This window comes from Panthera onca, chromosome D1 (genome assembly GCF_046562875.1).
Source record: "Panthera onca isolate mPanOnc1 chromosome D1, mPanOnc1 haplotype 2, whole genome shotgun sequence".
NCBI classification, from domain to species: Eukaryota; Metazoa; Chordata; class Mammalia; order Carnivora; family Felidae; genus Panthera; species Panthera onca.
The window spans coordinates 92,396,473-92,416,986 of record NC_138348.1 but is presented as its reverse complement, the minus strand read 5'-3'; the positions used below and the strand labels follow the sequence as shown (position 1 = coordinate 92,416,986).

The following is a 20,514-nucleotide window of genomic DNA, read 5'->3' as shown; positions in this document are numbered from 1 at the left end:
CAAAGTGACTTAGAGCTTGTGCAAAGGCCCCGAGACTAAGAGGGAAGAATAAGAGGCAATGCTGTAAGGGTTAAATTGTAGTGTAGGGCTAATGCTTAGCTTGAAAAATAACAGTTTTGTATTGACACTGAAGGTTAAGAGATAACAGCCTTGCTTTGCTCTGGTAAACTACGCCTCATACCCTTGTAAATTAGGCTTCACCAATTAAGGAAACAAAAGTTCAAAGAAAAGAGCATCAGAGGCAGGGTCAAGGAGATCCACTGGTTGCAACTTAGAGGCAGAAAGTCTAAAGTAAACACCTCATTAGGCAACTGTTTCTAACGCATCTGGAACCTGTTTCTTTGTTCTGTTCCCAGGTGATGATAAAACGATGTGATCGGTTATAAAAACTCTGTCCCCCGGCTGTTCGGGGCCACACTGTTATCAAAAGTGTTGGTCCCGATCAGTCGGCCTTGCCTCTCATTGTAATAAACTTTGTTGTAACTGTCACTGGTGCCCGTAGCATTCTGTTTCAGGAGTCGTGTGGATGCAACAATGTGAAGTGGATTAAATATGATCTTCTCTCTCTCATTGAATCCTGGATTTAAGAAATAATACAAATTTGTCATCCAGCGCCTATTTGTGTAAATTGGGATCCAGAACGCTCAGGACTTGGCAGGACAAATTGTTTAGTTATGTTGCAGGGCAATGACTAGAAAATGCTGAGTCGTGGGGACTCATTTTCTTTTCTAGATCTCATCCTCAGCAATTCCCAAAGCGGGTACATACACAAACACACACACGTTTTTTTAAGGAGTATGGCTATGTCAAGGGAGCAGACGGGAGCAGACGGGAGCAGACGGGAGCACTCCGAAGGAAAACCCCAAGTGAGTGCCAACCCTAGCAAGAAGTCAGCATGGCTGGAGCACAAGTGCAGAGTTACATTGGTACGCACGGGAGACACAGCAACCCGTCAAATCAGAAGCCACGGAAAGGATTCAAAGAGTGTGCACAGAACCTGCGTATGTCAGACCCCAGGGGGGCTGTCTGAAAAAGCTGGAGGCTGGAGATGCTCCAGCTGAGCTCTGAGGACCTTCAGTTCCAACGCCACCCACCCCCCGGGGCCGCCCAAAATTGGGAAGGGCGGACATTCGTTCCACTGAGATGAACGGAACGTTAAGGCCGTCCCTCCCAAAACTCAGCTAACTTGCCGTTAACCGAGGTTAGAGAGTCCCCTCCTCTACCCGTAGGCCTGAAGGCGCCGCAGAGACAGTTCCGGGTTACGCGCCAGAGCAAGGGGAGGTTCGAACATTTCCGAATCCACGCCTCAAATCCCGGGCTTCCTCCCGCCAGTGGAGGAAGGCAAGAGAAAATGGGCACCAATCAGAATGTAGACATGGAAGACATTCATGGTCAGAACCAATAGAAGAACTGGAGGGCGGGGCCGAGGATGCAGGTTCGCTCTTCTAGTTTAAACCGCGGCGGCCAGGCGTTAACTGCAGCTTCGAGGTTGGGTGTGCCGTGCGCCTGCGCGAGCTGCTGGACGCTAACGGAACCCTGCGGAGCTTCGCTAGGCCGGCAGCGGGAGTCGGTGCGGCGAGCGGACCTCGGCGGGGCCGGTAAGCGGGTAGAGACTGGAATAGGGGGCCCACGGGCCCACGGGGGCCGATCGCCCGCCGTACGGAGAGGTCGAGGTCTGAATAGCACGGAATGGGAGTACCCTCACTGGTGCGCCGTCTCACGTCCGACATACCTTCCAAACCCGGGTTTACTGCTTCCCAAGGTTGGTGTAAGCTGTGTCGTGCTGTGCACTTGGCGTGCCTGAGCCCCTTGAAGTCACAGTGGGCTCCCGTGGCGCGCCCGACGTCCACTGCCAGCCCGATAGCTGCCCTGGCTGGCACCTCCGTAGCCCAGAGGGCTGCAGGGGAAGGGGGTGGTGTCGCCGCGGGAGCCGGGTTCCCCGGAGGCCGCCAGCATCCGAGGCGACGACCGCGCCCCAGGCCAGGTGGGCACCAGGTGGCCTTTGTTGTTGTGCAGCGACCAGTCTTCCCAGCCGGTAGTTGCGCCCTTTGTGAACTTCTGGGTGTAACCGTGCGAGCAGCTCTCTCGCTAATGAGTTAGGATAGGGTGGAAAAACGAACCCTGTAGCCCTACCCCAGATGAAAATAAACCTTTTTTCTGATTGTAAAGTTATACCGTCCCGTTGATTTTAGAAATAAATCTAAGAAGAACGAACGTATAAAGGAAAAAAGGAAGAAAATTCTAGATATTCCACTGGGCCACAGATAACCATCAAAAAAACCCACTTCATATTTGGGTTCCCTTCAGATATATGCGTTTTGAGTATATATACCTAATTATACTCATAAAATATATTTGGTTTTATGTAATTGTTTTAAATATGATAAAGCATAGTCATTTAAAAAGCAGATTATGCCTTAGTAATATTTTAGGAGCATGTGACTGTCAAATATAGATAAAGCATTATCATTTTTAATGGATGCATGGTACTTCTTACAATGGCACTACTGTACAATATATTATTTAACCAGTCCCCTCACGATGGACACTTGTTTTTCCAGTTCTTTCATCATAAAATAGCATGGTGGTGGTTACATGTATGTATACATGTTTGCATTCTTGTTCAATTTATCTCCTTAGAATAATTCTTGGAAGTGGATTATGGCTTAGACATTGTGGTGCAGTTTAAATTGTGACTCATAATGCCAAGCTGCCCTCTAGAAAAATTGATATCCCCCCATCTACACACACCCAGTGTGTAGGGTGCTTATTTCTCCACACTCCGACTGACACTGGGTATGAGAAAATCTTACCAATCTGAAAAGGCATCTTAATGTCTTTATTTCCGTTATTAATGAGATTAAACATTTTCTGTGTGTATTAGTCATTATTTCTTTGGGAAATTTTCTGTCTTTCCTTTATTCTGGTCCCCTATTCTGGTGCATTTACCTTTTACTAGCTTTCTAAGAGGAATTTGAATTAGTGACTTTGAACCTGTTGCACATATTTTCCCCAGTTGTCCCTTGGATTATGGTTGACTTTTGCTGGGTGTTTTGTTTTCTCTTGTTTTGCTCCAATGTTGTGGTTCTTTAAGCTGCTTGCTTTGTTCCAAAGTTGTGGTTCTTTCAGCTACTTGCTTACTTCTCCCCAGAGGTAGAGAAATTTGTTGTAACTCTACAGTAGCCTCCCTGTAATGGTTAGAATCTAACTAGTATCCCAGTTTAAAATCCTCCCCTTTCACCCTTGAAATCCTTGCACTTGGAACTACTAAACCTGGGATACCAAGTTGCTTAGGATTTTTGAAGAGAAGGCACTACTGGGTATTTTGGTCAATATTATCAGTATCTACAAAATATAAGCTGCTCTAGCTTCTATGTGACAGGTTCCTCCTAAGTAAAGGGAAAGGATTATCAGGTCTTTATTAAAAAGTAAGAATTTACAGTTACCTATGAGCTTTACTACAGTTTATGTTTTACTATTTGCAAACACCCTTCTTCATACGTTGAAGAAAAAGGAGTGTGCCATAATTTAAATGCAAACAAAATAACATGTTAATCACTGTATAGTATAGTAGATATGACATTAAAAAAAATCTCTTTGGGCTTTAGTATTGGAGATCCTCCTAGCCCAGAGTCCTATTCCATTTCTGTCCCTGCTTTATTCTGTTTTATCTTTTTAGTAGGTAGTTTTGTATTGCATGAACATTGAAATAAATGGTGTAATACCTCTCACAAAGCACCATTTTATTTGTATACATACCATATATGTGTTATGTTACATATAATACATATTATGTGTTGTATGTTCATATATAATGTATATAATCTCATTTAATTCCATTTTTCCAATGAAGAAAATAAGATCTAAGGCCTACTTCTGACTCCATACCGTGAGTCAGAAACTGAAATTTATGATATTACCTCAGATAATGTAAGTAATTTTACAAAGTTACATTTTAGGATGCATCATTGCTTCATCTGTGATGATTGTCCTGAGTGTATCTATGATAACTACCAAAAAAATAATGTCACTAGGGGCGCCTGGGTGGCTCAGTCGGTTAAGCGTCCGACTTCGGCTCAGGTCACGATCTCACGGTCCGTGAGTTCGAGCCCCGCGTCGGGCTCTGGGCTGATGGCTCAGAGCCTGAAGCCTGCTTCTGATTCTGTGTCTCCCTCTCTCTCTGCCCCTCCCCCATTCATGCTCTGTCTCTCTCTGTCTCAAAAATAAACATTAAAAAAAAAAAAAAAATTTGGAGCCTGTTTCAGATTGTGTCTCCCTTTCTCTCTGACCCTCCCCCACTCATGCTCTGTCTCTCTCTGTCTCAAAAATAAACGTTAAAAAAAAATTTTTTTTTTAAATGTCACTAAATGCTTATTCTTCTAGATTTGATAGTATAGTTTAATTAACCTTGAAAGAATTTTAAGATCTAAGACCCTAATCCTCTAACTCCTTTGCTTCTAAGGAATCTTCCAAGCATGGCGTTTTAGTGTTTTTTGTCCCATGTATCGTTTCTTTAAAGTTGAATTTTTAAAATAGTGATTTCTTAAACTCTTCTTTTCCAGGTTTTTCTCGAAAACTAATGGCAGTGGAGGTACATTGAAATAAGGTAGGAAATTGAAAAAAATAAAATGCTTTGGTTTGTCCTTCCATGTTTAAGTGAGGATATTCTACTATACTCAATGATTACATTAAAAACAAAAGGATCCTGACATCAAAATTAAAGAGGAAGGCTATCTATATATCTCTATCTCTATCTAGATAGATAGATAGATAGATAGATTTTTTTTAGCAGGGGTGGGTCAGAGAGGGAGAGGGAGAATCCAAAGCAGGCTCCATGCTGTCAGCGCAGAGTGGAGATGTGGGGCTCAAACTGCTGAACCATGAGGTCATGACTTGAGCTAAAACCCAGAGTTGGAGGCTTAAGTGACTGAGTCACCCAGGCGCCCCAAGAATGTTTGCAACTTATGTAAAAGGTGGTGAAGAAGATGATGACTATGCAACTGAGACCATTTGTGGCTCACACAGCACTAGACTGATAAGCTTTCTAAGAGATGCTGTGCTTTATTGAGTTAGGCCATTTTCAGGTAGTATTGTGCCTGGTATAAACCAATGTATCAAATATTTAACGGACTAAATTTCTTACTTTTAATTTCTCTTTTAAAAAATAAGACACTCAGGCAAAGCTCTTTATGAGAATTCAGAGGAGTAGTGAATATTTCATTTGATTTTTTCTTTTAATTTTTTTTTTTTTTTTTAATTTTTTTTAAACGTTTTTATTTATTTTTGAGACAGAGAGAGACAGAGCATGAACGGGGGAGGGTCACAGAGAGAGGGAGACACAGAATCTGAAACAGGCTCCAGGCTCTGAGCTGTCAGCACAGAGCCCGACGCGGGGCTCGAACTCACGGACTGTGAGATCATGACCTGAGCCGAAGTCGGACACTCAACCGACCGAGCCACCCAGGCGCCCCTCTTTTAATTTTTTTAATATTTGTTTATTTTTGAGAGAGAGAGAGACAGAGAGCATGAGTGGGGGAAGGGCAGAGAGAGAGAGGGAGATACAGAATCCGAAGCTGCCTCCAGGCTCTGAGCTGTCAGCACATAGCCTGATGCAGGGCTCAAATTCACAAGAGTACAAGATCATGACCTGAGTCAAAGTTGGATGCTTAACCAACTGAGCCACCCAGGCGCTCCATTCATTTGCTTTTTTTTTAATTTTTTTTTTTTTTAACGTTTATTCATTTTTGAGACAGAGACAGAGCATGAATGGGGGAAGGTCAGAGAGAGAGGGAGACACAGAATCTGAAACAGGCTCCAGGCTCTGAGCTGTCAGCACAGAGCCCGACGCGGGGCTCGAACTCATGGACCACGAGATCATGACCTGAGCCAAAGTCGGGCGCTTAACCGACTGAGCCATCCAGGCGCCCCCATTTGCTTTTTAAAAAGACAAAAATAACAGGGGTGCCTGGGTAGCTCAGTCAGTTGCACATCCTACTCTTGATTTTGGCTCAGGTATGATCCCAGGGTCGTAAGATCAAGCCTCGCTTTGGGCCCAGTGCTGAGCGTGGAGCCTGCTTAAGATTCTCTCTCCTCTCTCTCTCTCTCAAAATTAAATAAACAAACAGCATAACAAGTTAGACACTTGTAGGATCAGGCTTTAATGAATTTGAGGCACAGGTTTCCACATGTATGTAAACCCCATTTCACAATTGCTTTTTGCTTCTTCCATCTCTTAATCCTTTTGGACAGGAATGAGAATGTTTGAATTCTCTTACTCAAGTAGGAGCTTCCTTCACAGGGCTTAATGTTCTTTTGGTTTGGGGTTTTTTGGGGGGGGGGGGCGGGTTTCTTGTTTTATTTTTTCAAAGAGCTGATAATCTGAATTTTTAGGACTTCTTGTAGTACGTATTTTCTTGTATTTCTTTCTCTCCACCTACCACTAGCTGCTTGTTGCCTCCTAGATTCTCTTATGGTTAACTGATGCTTTTAATTTCTGTATCAACACAGACTCTCTTTGTTGGTTTCTCCAAAAGAGTATTTTCTTCCTCCATTATATCATGACAGTCCCTTTTGGCTTTTGTTTCTTCCTCAAGGAATGAATGTGGGTGCTCGATACGTCCCCTACGTACAAAATGCTGGATCCGGGATTCTAATCCTTGGCATTTAGGACGATCCATTAGTGGTTTATATGTGCGCATTTTCACTCCTTCTACAAAGGCACTGGTCTGCTTTATGACAGAGGGCTTAACATTTCTCCATTCTATCATTCCATCCATCTCTGGTCCTATAATACATACAGTCATATGTTACATGGATACTTTACCACAGTAGAATCACCTCCAAACTTTACATAAATCTGCTCGCATAACCCCACATAACTTTGGTTCTGGTAAATAATCGTCTCTTAGGATTTCCCCTGTCATACCTGTCCCACAGGGTACTGCAACACAGTCCAGTCCTTGTAGCATGCTATACAACATGTGAGTTTTCACAGCATGATTAGCCCATAGTTGTTGTAGGTGGGTAACATTGAACTCCTGAACCTCTCGGTCATAAATCCACTTGATATTTTCAAACTTACAGTCATACAAGACTAGAGGAAATTCTATAGCCATACTAGAGGGAAAAAGAGACAAGAAACAGTATGAAAATACACAGCAGCCATCCAACAGTTTTTCAAATACAAGTGGTGGGGGGAGGTAGTTGGATTAAAAGGAGGGGAAAATCTTTGTCAGTACTGAGTAACAGATAAGAAAGCAAAAAACACCATCCCTAACCTTGAACAACTTTATATTTGAAAGACAAAAACAAAAACACAACACAACAAACCATGAATCAACTGGTTAGGCCTCAACCATAATGCTATAACATTATTTTTTACATTTTTTCCCGACTTGTTGATTTTGCAGTATCGTAGCCAGTGAGGTTTATCCAAGGTGTGATTATTGCTAATTGAAAACATTTTTATGAACTTGTTAATTTTGCATAGTATGAAGTAAAAAACTAGATTTCACTGCTTTAGAAATGAATTGTTAGTCTGTCTGGCCTCGGCCTAGTCTCAAAAGTCTATTCTTCCTACCTTTCTTTCCATTTCAGACACTGAAAATAAGGAAAAATTCAAAAGTACAGTAGTATGACTGCCCAATAATATAAAGTAAGGAAGATTTATATGAATAGTTTGAATGCTCACTTTTAAACTTCACCAGAACCTAATAATAATACCCTTAAAATAAATTCAGGGGAAAAAACATTTAGGAATGAATGTTATTTGATTTAAGGGGACTGGTCCAAATACCTATTCCTTACTAATGGGATAGAACAACAAGAGAAGAAAAAGATAGCCCTCCTGCATATTTCATGACATTCTCCAAGTTAGATTCAAAGCTTCAAGAAGACAAAATAAGTGACCTAGTTAATTAGACAGTTGTTGGGAGAAGATATGTTAACCTTTAATTATTTAAAATATTTAATATATTTAAAAATATTCTAACAGCAACAATTGTCTTTTGTTTTTAACGTACCTGTACTGAGGTTTCTGGGGATTTTTCTCTATGTTCAGCAGCTCATCAATAATCTCTGGCTTCTCCATTCCTTGGCCAATCAGAAAAAGAATAGCCATCATACAGCGGACTTGATGATAAAGGAATGCCTGGCCAATCACTTCAAACTGACATAACTGGAAAGGTTCTTGCCATCTCTCCTTATCCAGGCTCTGGCCCACTAGCTGTACTTGAGCAGACAGAATAGTCCTCTGAAAATTGATCACTCCGTTGGCTACATCCATTTTACATAAGTTCCTAAAATCATGTGTGCCAACATACTTCTGAGCTGCATCGTTCATGGCCACAATGTCTAAATCAGCACGAGGGAAAAAATAGCGGTAAGTCCGCTCAAGACAGCTGAACCTAGCACTGAAGCTAGGTTCCACAGGGGCCCAGGCCAGTACACGGATGTCTGGAGGGAGTACCCGATTGAGAATGTGGGTATAGCGGATCTCTTTAGCAGCATCACTGACTTCATCTTTTAAATTACAATCCTCTGAAGCCCTGTCCTTTGGAAAGTGAGAACGAAGGTCAAGAGAAATCACCTATGGAATTAAAGGAAGATGGTTGTTTTAAAGACACAATCTGAATCCTTAGTAAGTGCACCTAGAATACATGGGGATCACTTGCCTTAAGAACCAGTATAGTGGCCCTTACCTGTCCAAAGGCACTGACTCCTTTGTCTGTTCGCCCACAGCGGTGATAGTTGGATGTCTGTCTGCTTTCTACTAGTCGAGTCTTGGTTAGAGCCTCAAACAGTTTCTCTTCAATTGTATTGTTTGTGTTTTCCTGACTGGCAAAGCCTTGGTATCCCCAGCCCAAATAGGCTATCTTTAGAGCTACATGTCTTCGACCATGAGCACTGAAATCAAATGCACGCTTAGCTTTTCCAGCTCCTAGAGAATTTTCTCTCACGGTTGAGTCTTTGTTGTTGGCCTGTTCGTTTTTAAGTCTCTGTACCTCCTGCTCCAGTTCCTGTACTCTTTTTAGGAGTTTGACAGTTTGGGTTCTGTCTATGTCACTTTCAGCCATGATAAAAGACAACCAACCCCAGGAATAAAGAAATCGTATAGGTCCACTCTACCTGAAAAAAGAGTAAAAGGATACAACAGTTTCAATGCGGATTACTTTGGTGATGTCCATATCATTCCATCATCTGCAAATAGTACCTAAGATTTAATTTAATGCCTAAAGGATATATTTTGCTTCTGCCCAGGGAGACAAGCATTAGATTAATTGTTCTGGGTTGATCATCCATAGATAACTGTTCTTTTCTATCCTGTCTGGCCAGTTCACAGGGGAAAAGGAAAGGAGCATCAAGAAATGGCATTGTTAAAGTTTAGTCAGAATTTAGGGAAAATATTTGTAGATCCCATTTCTCTCTGCTTCATTAGCTGTGATGATTTTTTTGATGATGATCATGTTTTTGATATTTTTTCCTTAAAACATTTCCTTTTGACTTCTCATTACACTTGTCTACTCTTTCTAATCTTAAAATCTGTTCATATGGAATATATATGTCTACTCAGTTTCCACTGCTTTCCAGTATTTCATATAAAACGAGTGGCTTGTATATTTTGTCCTCTAACACTCAGTTCTGTCTTAAAGGTGGTACGGCAGAAGCTAGCCTGACTGACGAAACTTGTCAATGATTGTACTTCATATTGCAAGGAGAGCCTGAAGTCAAGGGTTTCCCACTCTTAAGTGGTTTTGATGGCAGAGAGAAGGTAATTAAGCATTGTGATCTTTTTTTAAGTTGAATTTCTGTTCTATACCTCTAGCTATTGAAGAGTCAATCTGGAAAATGTAATTAACATGTTGAAATTCCTGACATATTTCAAAATCCTAGCGTTGAATATACTACATCCTTAAAATTGGGACAGTGCTAGACAGTCCATGACTGGTGGTCACTTTATATGGCTTGTCACCAAATGTGTTCTAAGGCTATGTTATCTGGGTACCTCATTTAGTTTCTGGCCTTTGAGAGTTTCTGTATCTATGATATGTTAAAAGTTTAAATACAAAAAAAATGAAACTATAACAAATACTAGAAGAAAACTTTTCTTTTATAGTCTTGGAATGTGAAAGGCGTTTCTATGTAAGATACTATAGAAGCCCAGAAAATATATACATCTGTTTTAACTTAAGGATCAATAAGAGAAAGTCCAACAACCAGAGAGATAAATGGGAAAGGAAAAGCATTTCATACAAAAAGAGAAAAACAGCTGATAAAAGTGTATGAAAAGTTGTTCAGTTCTACTCAATGTAAATACCATTTACAGGAGAACTATTTTTCATCCAGCTGACTGCAGAGGAGGTTTGACAGTACACCACTTTGGAGAGGGAATGGAGAAGCAAGCTCTGGAAGATGCTGTCAGTACAGCCTCTTCACAGGGCAGTTGACAACATCCATCACATTGAGCACACACATATCTTTTGACCCACCTACTCCATTTCTAGAAATTTTACATACACGTGGGCTTGCACAAGTATGTAAAAACTTGAAAGATACTTGGAACATTCATTTTTAACAAGACTGTAACCTAAATTAAATCAGGGGCTGAAACGAATAAATTAGGGCACATCCATATGTCAGAATTCTGTACAACTTTAAACAAAATGAAGTCCATGTGTGCTGATCTCGCTGGATCACCAAGACCATCTTTAAGATTCAGGGGAGTTGCGGGATGCCTGGGTAGCTCAGCTGGTTAAGCGTCTGACTTTGGCTCAGGTCATGATCTCATGATTCTTGGGTTCAAGCCCCGCATCAGGCTCTGTGCTGACAGCTCAGAGCCTGGAGCCTGCTTTGGATTCTGTGTCCTCCCTCTCTCTTTGCACCTCCCCCCTCATGCTCTGTCTCATTCTGTCTCAAAAATAAATAAATGTTAAAAAAAAAAAAAAAAGATTCAGAAGAGTTGTATAATATGCTCCTTTATGGTATAAAAATGTACATATGAATATGGAAGATTACTAGAGAAAGTGTAAGAAACTACCTTTTGCAAGTGAGACTTGGTGGGGGAAGTGGGGAATCCTTATTTAAAATGACCATGTGCAGTACAGCATAGGAAATCTAGTCATTATTGTATATATAGTATTGTAATAACATGTCATGGTGACAGATAGTAGCTATACTTGTAGTGAGCTTACTATAACCTATAAACTTGTCAAATGTACAACTGAAGCTAATGAATATTGTATGCCAACTATATTTTAATTAAAAAAAATTCCCATGTGCATGTACTAGTTTTTCAATTTAATTTAAAAAGAAAAATTGTAGGGCATAAAAGTCCTTATTAAAAAGAAAGAAAGAAAGAAAAATTGTAGGGATACAGGAAATAGTGTGGGCAGTAGCTCCCTATCCTAGATCCATTCCAAAAACTAGCATTGGGCATTTGGCTGGTTGATTGGGGTTTAAAAGTTCAGTGACAGGGTACTGAGATGAACAGATTTAGCTTGGCAACTAATGACACATTAAAATCACTTAAGCATACGAGTGTTTATGTGCATATCACTGCTTTGTGATGGTTTTGGATTAAATCACTCTCATCAGTAAAAGCAAGGACTGAAGCCAGACTGCATGAGTTAGACTTCCAACTCCATCACTTACAAGCCGTGTAACCTTGGACTAGTTCTTTATGCCTCATGTTATTCATCTGTGGAAAACCGGTAATAAGAGTACCAGTTAGCTCACAGGATTCCATGAATTAGTAAATGTTAAGCACATAGGACAATGCTAGCTACACAAAGTGCTCCTCAGTGTAAGTTGCATAATATATGTTAAGCATTATGTCTCAAGCTCTTTTTCTGCCTCACCTGTACTGTCCTAGGAGCTACTACAGGTAGCAGAACTACCAGGCATTAGAAAGTGGGAGCAAACAAGAGAGTGGAAATGAAAGCAGCTGGTAGATTTTCTGGAGCTGAGTTAATGCCCCTCCAAACCGCTACCATGCTACCCTGTTCTAAAATCTGTATTTTATTACAGAACTATTACATTTATGATTGCCTTAGCCATTCTTTCTCCATTTGACTACAATAAAATAACACACAAGAAGGGAATGAACAGTTAATGAGCTGGGAATTATCAGAAAACTGATCAGTATTTTTTCTTCCAGAAGGTCCTACAGTGGAGGGGAAGCAATGGAGGAACTCATGGGACCCAGTGGACAAAAATGGGCCAATATGGATCCAGAAGAAAGAATGTTGGCAGCCACTACAGCTTTTACCCATATCTGTGCGAGGCAGGGTGAGGGAGATGTCAGGAGAGATGCCCAGTCTATGCAATATGATCCCTACAGTAAAGCTTCAATAATTCCAGGAAAGCAGCCTCTCCCTGTGCAACTGCAGTACCCACACGTAGAAAGTAATGCCACTTCAGAAACAGTCTCAGAGGCCTCTCAAAGACTCCGAAAGCCAGTGATGAAGAGAAAGGTGTTGCGGAAGAAGCCAGGAGGGGAAGTCTTAGTGACAGATGAGTCAATTATCAGTGAATCGGAGTCTGGTACAGAAAGCGATATGGATCTCTGGGACTTAAGACAAAAGCTGATGAGTCTGCAGTTCCAGGAAGACAGGGAATCTCCAGCTGACATTTCACAAAAATTTAATTTACCACATGAATACCGAGGAATTTCTCAAGATGAGCTCATTTGCTATCTACGAAGAGAAGGAATGGCCCCTCCAGCTTATGAACAAGACCTGATTGTTGCCAGTCGACCAAAGTCCTTTATTCTCCCAAGGCTGGACCAGTTGAGCCGAAACCGGGGCAAGGTAGACCGCGTAGCCCGATACTTTGAGTACAAACGAGACTGGGACTCAATAAGGTTACCTGGTGAAGATCATAGAAAGGAATTACGCTGGGGTGTCCGAGAGCAGATGCTTTCTCGAACAGAACCCCAGTCCAAGCCTCAGCACATATATGTTCCAAACAATTACCTAGTGCCAACTGAGAAGAAAAGATCTGCCCTTCGCTGGGGTGTTCGTTGTGACCTCGCAAATGGTGTCATGCCCAGGAAGCTTCCCTTCCCTCTTTTTCCTTCTTAAGTGTTTTTTTAACCTCTTTTATGGGATTGTTTGGGGGTAACCTGGTTCTTTCTCTCTTTCCTTTTATTTAAGTAGAAACAACTAACTTAAAAGCCCATGGAACATTATAAAGACTTCACCTACCATTGGTCTTTCCTAAGTCTATATCTCATTGGTATTAAATACTACTTCACTTCCAAATGACCACTCTCAAATCCGGTAATTGCAAGACAAATGCCAGAGAAAGAAAAACAGACCTGGTCTTTCACTTTGTCAGATAGCACTATTTGTTTTCTATACTGTTTTTAACCTTTGGCCAATGTGTGAGTTGCTGTCTTTAAAGTTGCTGGGTGTTAAGCTTACTCATTAAAGAATTTTGGGATTTTGTGAACTTGATCTTTTTTTTACTTACTACTACTTCCTAAGTAAGATGATCTCAAAACTGGGTTATGATTCTCCTTCCAATCATTACTTCCCATCATACTCTCACCACTTAAATAATGAGCACCAGAGGAAAGGAACAAAAAACTGTCATTTACGCACACAGTCCTTAAAGGAAGGAAGGAAAGTATCAACACAGATAATCCTCCATCACTAAAGGAACATAGTAAATCCAGAAAACTTAAGTGATCTTTTTAAAACTAATGTTTATTTTTGAGAGTGTGTGCAAGCACGTGCGCATGAGTGGGGGAGGGGCAGAGAGAGAAAGAGGGAGACACAGAATCTGAAGCACGTTCCAGGCTCTGAACTGTCAGCACAGAGCCCCGCGTGGGGCTTGAACTCACAAACTGTAAGATCATGACTTGAGCTAAAGTCGGACCCTTAACCGACTGAGCCACCCAAGAGCCCCAAGTGATTTTCAATAGATGCTCAGTAACAGTACTACATGACATACAGAATTCTAACCCAAGTTTAATTCCAGAATTACTTCAAAAATACATTGCCCTCCAATTGTCACTTCTAGAATACCATGCTTTTTATAATTTGCCACTGAGATTTTCTTGGAAATTATGCTTGTTGCTTGAAGGCTATTCCCACTATTAAACAGAACTTCTTCACTACGAATACTATCTGTAACTAGATGCAGACACAAATATCCAAGTGAATCTAGCCTATTTGGGTACAGACCAAAATGCTAATTCTGTTCACCTTAAATTGGTTCTATTCTTGATGCCTCTAATCCAACGAGGAACATCTAGAATCTGGAGATTGTCATTTGTAGCATTTGAAGCCATCAGAGGGACAGCAGAAACAGTTTGCTTGTTCAAGGGAAAACAGCTGTGCAACATAAAAATGAACAACTTTGACCATTACTATCTGCTAAAATATACTTGCTCCATAATGTTTGGGCCACATTCATCCAGTTCCACTGGAAGGCATTTATCAGGGAAAGAAATAATCAGTGACTCAAAGATAGATGTGGGATATGCTCACTGTAAAGTAAAAATTGCAAACTATCCAACAGTGAAATGATTAGGAATATTGTCCACTGAAAATAATGGGAAGCTATTGACAAAGTGCAAATTAAGTGAAACCAGTTGTAAACTATACAGTATGATCACAGTCATCTACACATACAAAGCACAAGGAAAAATCAAAACCTTACTGGGTAATGAGATTAAAGGTAGTTTTTATACCTCTTTAAAAACCTTGAAAGCCACATGGCATTTTTATATGCAAATTACACCAATGACTTCTCTTTATATTATCTCAACGCCCACTATCAACACATAGTTTTTAGTTACCTAGTTTAACCCTTTAACCAGAGAACTAGTCCAAAGGGCTTAAGCAGGTAGTAAGATTTGTGGCAAAAAGACTTGGGTCCAAGACTCCTGACAATGTGCATTGCTTCCTCCAGCACACCACAGCACACCCAACGCCTGGAAGGGGGCTGCCACATTACCGCAACGAGGGAATCCTGTGTGCGCCGACCATCGACTGTAAATATAATCAGCTATCGCTAGAGTTTCAATACGTTTTTTGAAGTTGAAAAGATTCAAATCTCAAAATACTAGTAACCAATAGGGTAGTAGAAAGCGTTCTCCGTGATAAACTTTATTTTAAACCAACGAGGGAAGGAGGAATAGCCGAAGGATCAGGAGACACGCACTATGATCACTAACAGTGAAAAGCAATCGCGTGGAAAGCAATCTCCTGAACAATTTTTTAAAAAGTCGCCACGCCTCCCTCCCTACAGACTATTGGAATCCTGACCTCTATTAGTATTAAGTTTTGTGACCAAACAATTCTGAGGCAGCAGAGACTTAACTCCACAGTGCAAGGGCCCTCTAAGTAAACCGAATTACAAGAAGTTCCTACTGCTGCGACTTTCTGCCAGGAGCATCAAGAAGTACCATATACAAAAACAGGGTCCTAAGCGAGATCCCATATTCACCCACCAGCGCTTTCAAGAACAAGGTATGTAAAAGGGGGAGTGGAAAAGAGAAACATCCAGCTGTCTACACATTTAGCGTTTCTCTTAGGAGAACCCAGAAGATAATTCATCCCCAAATCCCCTTACCTACCTTCCGGTTGTCGACCACGCAGCTTTTCGCGAGACAGGAAGCTGTCACTTTGCGTCTTCTGCGCGCGCGCCCAGGGTCTCATGGGAGATGTAGTCCACCCTTGTGGGAAATGTAGTTCCAAGAGAGACGCCAAAATCTGCCTTATATTTTCTAGTCTGACCACCATTTCCCCTCCGACAAAGCAGAATCTGGGACCTATGCTAACACAAGAATAAAATATAGGATAAATCTAGTCCTATAAAATAACGGAAAAGCAGTTTTTCAAGTCTCTGCTATCTGTATACGAAAACTAACATTAAAGAACCTGGTCCGACTTTATATCTACTTAAATGAGTAAAAAGTTACCATTGTAAGACAAAAACATTTGCTATTATAATCCACATGTAAAGGCTGAAAAGGAATTTGATAACCTCAAAACAAACGATTGAGGTGCCCGAGAGTGACCGAACAGAGCTGGGGAGTCGTGCTTCAGCACCACGGAGAGATCATAACTAGGTTTTTGGTTTGTGAGTTTCTGCAGAGACGCTGATCCAAATCTAAAGATTCCAGTTAGAAAACTGATAATGCAGATGCGGATGAGAGGTGAAGGTTTTACCGCAAGGAAAACAGTTTTCTCAGGATTGTTTTAGCAAAGGGCACATATCAGGATTAAAATTAAAACAAGCCGGTATGTGGAAACATCACAGGTATTTGAACAGGGGCAGAAGTTTAGAAATTGGGTAACTTCACTCCCCCTTCTCATCTTTCGCATTTGAATTAATTTGTCAAATGAAACTCATTCATTCTGACCCTTTACTATCCTATGCAATTCTCTGGCCTTTCTGACATCTTTTAATGCAGAAGCGGATATTTGGGAGGAAACGTGGGCACGAGTGCTTGAAACCGGGAGTGGGTGAGCTGAATTGTCTGTAGTGAGTGGTGCTTAAAGAAGGTAGAACTCGCGAATCAGTGCGAAAATTGGGGAGGCTTAGAGTCTCAAGCTTTTGTTGGGTTAGCAGAAGTTAGGGGAACACGAATGTTCACGACAATAGCGCCCCGTCGCCCGTTTCTAACACCTGGGACGGATAGGGTTGCTGGTGGAATAGAAACCTGCCCCAGGATCACACTTCTCTGGCTCCTGCGGCCACAACTCCCCCTGCCCCCACCCGCACCTCCCTGGAGCTCGTGCGCCTGCGCGCCGCGCGGCGGATGCTCGCGGGCGCGTAAGCCCGCCCCCAGGGGAAGCCCATTGGCCGCTGGCTGGGGCCGGGCACTGCCTCGTGCCACGGGAGGGCGCACGTGCTGGGGGCGGGAGCTGCGATCTCGGCTATGGCGTCGTTACTTTGGGGAGGCGACGCCGGGGCGGCGGAGAGCGAGCGGCTGAACAGTCATGTAACCGCCGCTGAGGCGGGGAGGGGAAGTGGGCGGGAGCCAGTACCTCACTCTGAGAGGGAAATCTGCTGGGGGGGATGTGGCGGGGGCGGGGGGGTGAGGGGAAGCCTCGCTAGCGTGTGGCGTGGGGTGTCAAATGGTGGAGGGGTGATGTGGTAAGGATTTGGGGGAGGGCCAGAGGAAGGAGACCCCGAGAGACGCAAGACCTTTGGTTTGAAGGGCAGAACGAAGACCCCTAGAAGTCCTGGGAGAGAAAGCAGCTGATAGTCCCAACTAGACCTCGGAGTTTTTTGTTCTCCCAATTTGACCATTTGGCCTCGGCTAGCTTCCATCTTACCGACCACCGCGTTTTGCTATCTACCATTCCTTGCTGGTTCTGTGACACCGCCCTTCCCCCCCCCCCGCCCCCCCCCCCCCAAGGACTGCCACATTTAGATTAGAGGACTATAAAGAGGAACTTAAGGTACAGGGGCAGCAGAAAGTCTCCTTCATTTTAGCATAATTCATACAGGTGACCTGTTCCTGAAAAGAATCCATTAATACCTGAAACTGCAAAGGAAACAATATTCGGGTGGTCTCTCCCAGCTAGTGGGGAGCACTGGGCTGCTTGGTGGCTTGCTTCCTAATATTGATTGCAATTTGTGTCTTTCAATAGTTTTCAAACCTCATCCACCCCCGGAAGAACCTTCGGGGTATCAGGAGTACTACAGTCCCAAACGTAGGTGAGTGCTGTTAGATAAAGCAGATTGGTCTCAATTAATTAAAAAGCATTGCTTTCCTCAGGCTCCTGGCAACTGAAATACCGTAGACTTCCATTAATTTAGTACTCAGCGTCCTCCACTACCTTCCCTGTCTTTTTACCCACTCCTCCACTGGATGACCCTTCATGTCAGTGCACACTGTGGAGTTGGTGAGAGATATTGGGATCATACAAACATTTCTGTTTGGTATTTATTGTTTCTTTTCCATCCTTTTAGATGGTTCTAATAACACGGAAGAAGATGATGAAGACGATGTAGGTAGGAGTAAATTCATTTGCACGTAACCTAGCATTCTGTATCAATTAATTATGACTTTCACAATGTGAGTGAATAATATAATCTTAAGTGAAAAAGGACTTTTTCTCTATTTTCTTTATAAATCGTGAATTTCAGAAGAAATACTAAATTAGGAGTAGGCTGTATTTCTTTAGGGGGAGTTGAAATGCAATATGCGGGAATGAGTCAAGAATTTTCAGCTGGCAAGGCAAAATTAGGTCTGGTGGTGATGGATGTAGGCTTGCTTAAGGCCAGAGGTTGGTGTAACAGCAGAGCATAAGAAACTGGATCTTCATGTAAAAAGGAACTCTCAGTGTTGTCATTCTTTCTAGAACCTTCTTTTAGAAGGAAGATAAGAGTAGGAGCAGTTGCTTGATATACAACCACTGAATGGGAAGGAGCAATTTATTAGGTGTCATTTAGGAAGCTGGATTTACTCATGCAATATTTCCTTTTTTATTTTTGCTTTTCTAGTGGATTTGGCAGCCAATTCACTCTTAAACAAATTAATCCGGCAGTCATTAGTAGAATCCAGTCACCGAGTTGAAGTCTTACAGAAGGACCCCAGCTCTCCACTCTACTCAGTGAAAACATTTGAAGAGCTGCGGCTGTAAGTATTTTTATTCATTTTGTGTGGGAAAATGCCAGAAAGAGTGGTACAGAACAAAATAATCTGCTAATAATAAAACTCTCAGAATACCCTTCTTGTTCTAATATTCAGTATTAAAATGAGATGTGTACATTTTGCGTGCAAGTAAAGTATAGCTGAAAAAGGAGCACTACAATACCTGAGTTGTGCAGCAAATTGAGAACATTTTGATGGTAAAATATTTTAACCTTGACATGCTAAGGGAGATAACTAAGCTCAACACAGCTATATTACTATTTGCCATACCATGATACAGATATAGGGACGTTGATGACCCAAATATTCTCTCTCACCTCCTTTAGATAAGTTATAAGCTGTTACCTTCCTAATTCTATTTTGTTTTAGATGGCATTAAAATGAATAAGTTTCCCAAATGGGTTTGCATTTGCTAGGGATCTGTTAACTCTCATTAAGGAAGTGTGTTTTAATCAGAAGAGTTACTGATAGGGACCCGTTTAAGGGGGGAAAAATCCAAAATCCCAATGCTCAGACATTTTCTAAATGGAAGGAGAAGCCTACCTATGATTAACAGCTGGCTGCCAATAACCTGCCAATTAACCGCATGCAAAATGTGCCTGTTATTGAAGGTGGACATGTTCCAACCTATTTCTTTTTATCTTCTTTCTAACATCTATCATGAGACCTCAGGAAAGATGCATTTAAAAATGCTAGCTCTGGGGTGCCTGTGCGGCTCAGTTGGTTAAGCGTCTGACTTCAGCTCAGGTCATGATCTCATGGCTCGTGAGTTCCAGCCCCGTGTCAGGCTCTGTGCTGGCAACTGAGAGCCTGGAGCCTGCTTTGGACTCTGTGTTTCCCTCTCTTTCTGCCCCTCCTCTGCTCACAGTCTCTCTCTCTCTCTCTCTCTCTCTCAAAAATAAATAAACATTAAAAAATTTCTTTAAATGCTAGCTCAGAAGGATGAGATAATATTGTGTCTTCCACTCCTAGACAGAATTGATGTAAGGATCACCTCGACATAATTTTGTCTTCTCTGAAAATTGCTGTTAAAGCATCAAAGTTTGTCATTCATTAAAAAGAATTAAACAGAGGGGTGCCTGGGTGGCTCAGTTGGTTAAGTGTTGGATTCTTGATCTCAGCTCAGGTCTTGATCTCAGGGTTGTGTGTTTAAGCTCCATGTTGGGCTCCATGCTGGATGTGGAGCCTACTTAACAAAAAACAAAAAAAAAAAAGGAAAGAAAAGAATTAAACAGTAAATCTCAGTTTTCTGCTTGTGTGGAAAATAAAGCTCTCCTGGCAAGTTAATACACTTTTATCAGACAGGTTTTTCCTTTTTTGCTGGGTTCAACTGAAAGTTCATTGTTAGGCTCTTATTACTGTCCTCAGCCTGGGCTTGTAGCGTAGCTTATTATTTTAATGGTAAAACTGTACAATCATGATTGTATATGTTTGGAATTTGAGGTATAAATTGTATATTTCTAAATATTACTTTTGAATCTCAGTTGCAAAGTGGCTTAATTTAAAAATGCACCTTTGGGCAATGAGAAAGAATGAAATATGGCCTTTTGTAGCAACGTGGATGGAACTGGAGAGTGTGATGCTAAGTGAAATAAGCCATACAGAGAAAGACAGATACTATATGGTTTCACTCATGTGGATCCTGAGAAACTTAACAGAAACCCATGGGGGCGGGGAAGAAAAAAAAAAAAAAAAAGAGGTTAGAGTGGGAGAGAACCAAAGCATAAGAGACTGTTAAAAACTGAGAACAACCTGAGGGTTGATGGGGGGTGGGAGGGAGGGCAGGGTGGGTGATGGGTATTGAGGAGGGCACCTTTTGGGATGAGCACTGGGTGTTGTATGGAAACCAATTTGACAATAAATTTCATATATTAAAAAAAATAAAAATGCACCTTTGG

The 20,514-nt window shown here is 41.8% G+C and overlaps 3 protein-coding genes and 1 non-coding gene across 10 annotated transcripts in view; 3 read left to right on the top strand and 1 right to left on the bottom strand.

Moving 5' to 3' along the window:
- Window positions 1–1,458: 1,458 nt before the first annotated feature.
- Window positions 1,459–13,449, top strand: HYLS1 (HYLS1 centriolar and ciliogenesis associated). 5 transcript variants are annotated; one of them, XM_078432933.2, is made up of 4 exons: window positions 1,459–1,598; window positions 4,563–4,606; window positions 9,651–9,769; window positions 12,158–13,449. In XM_078432933.2, exons 3-4 carry the CDS (start codon window positions 9,756–9,758, stop codon window positions 13,077–13,079), a joined length of 936 nt encoding a protein of 311 aa, XP_078289059.2. In that variant the 5' UTR covers window positions 1,459–1,598; window positions 4,563–4,606; window positions 9,651–9,755; the 3' UTR covers window positions 13,080–13,449. The 5 variants fall into 5 exon arrangements, with proteins under 5 accessions (XP_078289059.2, XP_078289055.2, XP_078289056.2 ...); XM_078432929.2 differs by having other exon boundaries at window positions 12,155–13,449; XM_078432930.2 differs by lacking the exon at window positions 1,459–1,598 and adding an exon at window positions 1,608–1,762 and having other exon boundaries at window positions 12,155–13,449.
- On the bottom strand, window positions 6,338–15,627 carry PUS3 (pseudouridine synthase 3). Of its 2 annotated transcripts, none has more exons than XM_081790353.1 (5): window positions 15,584–15,627; window positions 8,700–9,126; window positions 8,022–8,587; window positions 6,926–7,116; window positions 6,338–6,784 (listed from the first exon to the last, which is right to left on the bottom strand). In XM_081790353.1, exons 2-5 carry the CDS (start codon window positions 9,072–9,074, stop codon window positions 6,474–6,476), a joined length of 1,443 nt encoding a protein of 480 aa, XP_081646479.1. In that variant the 5' UTR covers window positions 9,075–9,126; window positions 15,584–15,627; the 3' UTR covers window positions 6,338–6,473. The 2 variants fall into 2 exon arrangements, with proteins under 2 accessions (XP_081646479.1, XP_060461143.1); XM_060605160.3 differs by lacking the exon at window positions 15,584–15,627 and adding an exon at window positions 14,208–14,336.
- On the top strand, window positions 7,392–7,525 carry LOC144613128 (U4 spliceosomal RNA). The gene has a single exon (XR_013550408.1). It is a non-coding gene; the product is annotated as a U4 spliceosomal RNA (small nuclear RNA).
- Window positions 15,458–20,514, top strand: part of DDX25 (DEAD-box helicase 25) — a 20,930-nt gene continuing 15,873 nt past the window's right edge. The window contains exons 1-4 of one of the 2 annotated variants that reach the window (XM_060605157.3): window positions 15,458–15,476; window positions 17,610–17,676; window positions 17,932–17,973; window positions 18,466–18,601. Coding sequence is in view for 1 of the 2 variants with exons in the window: in XM_060605156.2 (XP_060461139.1) it covers window positions 16,892–16,954; window positions 17,610–17,676; window positions 17,932–17,973; window positions 18,466–18,601 (308 nt within the window). In the remaining variant the exon portion in view is untranslated. Of the gene's footprint in view, window positions 15,477–16,828; window positions 16,955–17,609; window positions 17,677–17,931; window positions 17,974–18,465; window positions 18,602–20,514 lie in introns of those variants that run through there. The other variant, XM_060605156.2, reaches the window with a different exon arrangement.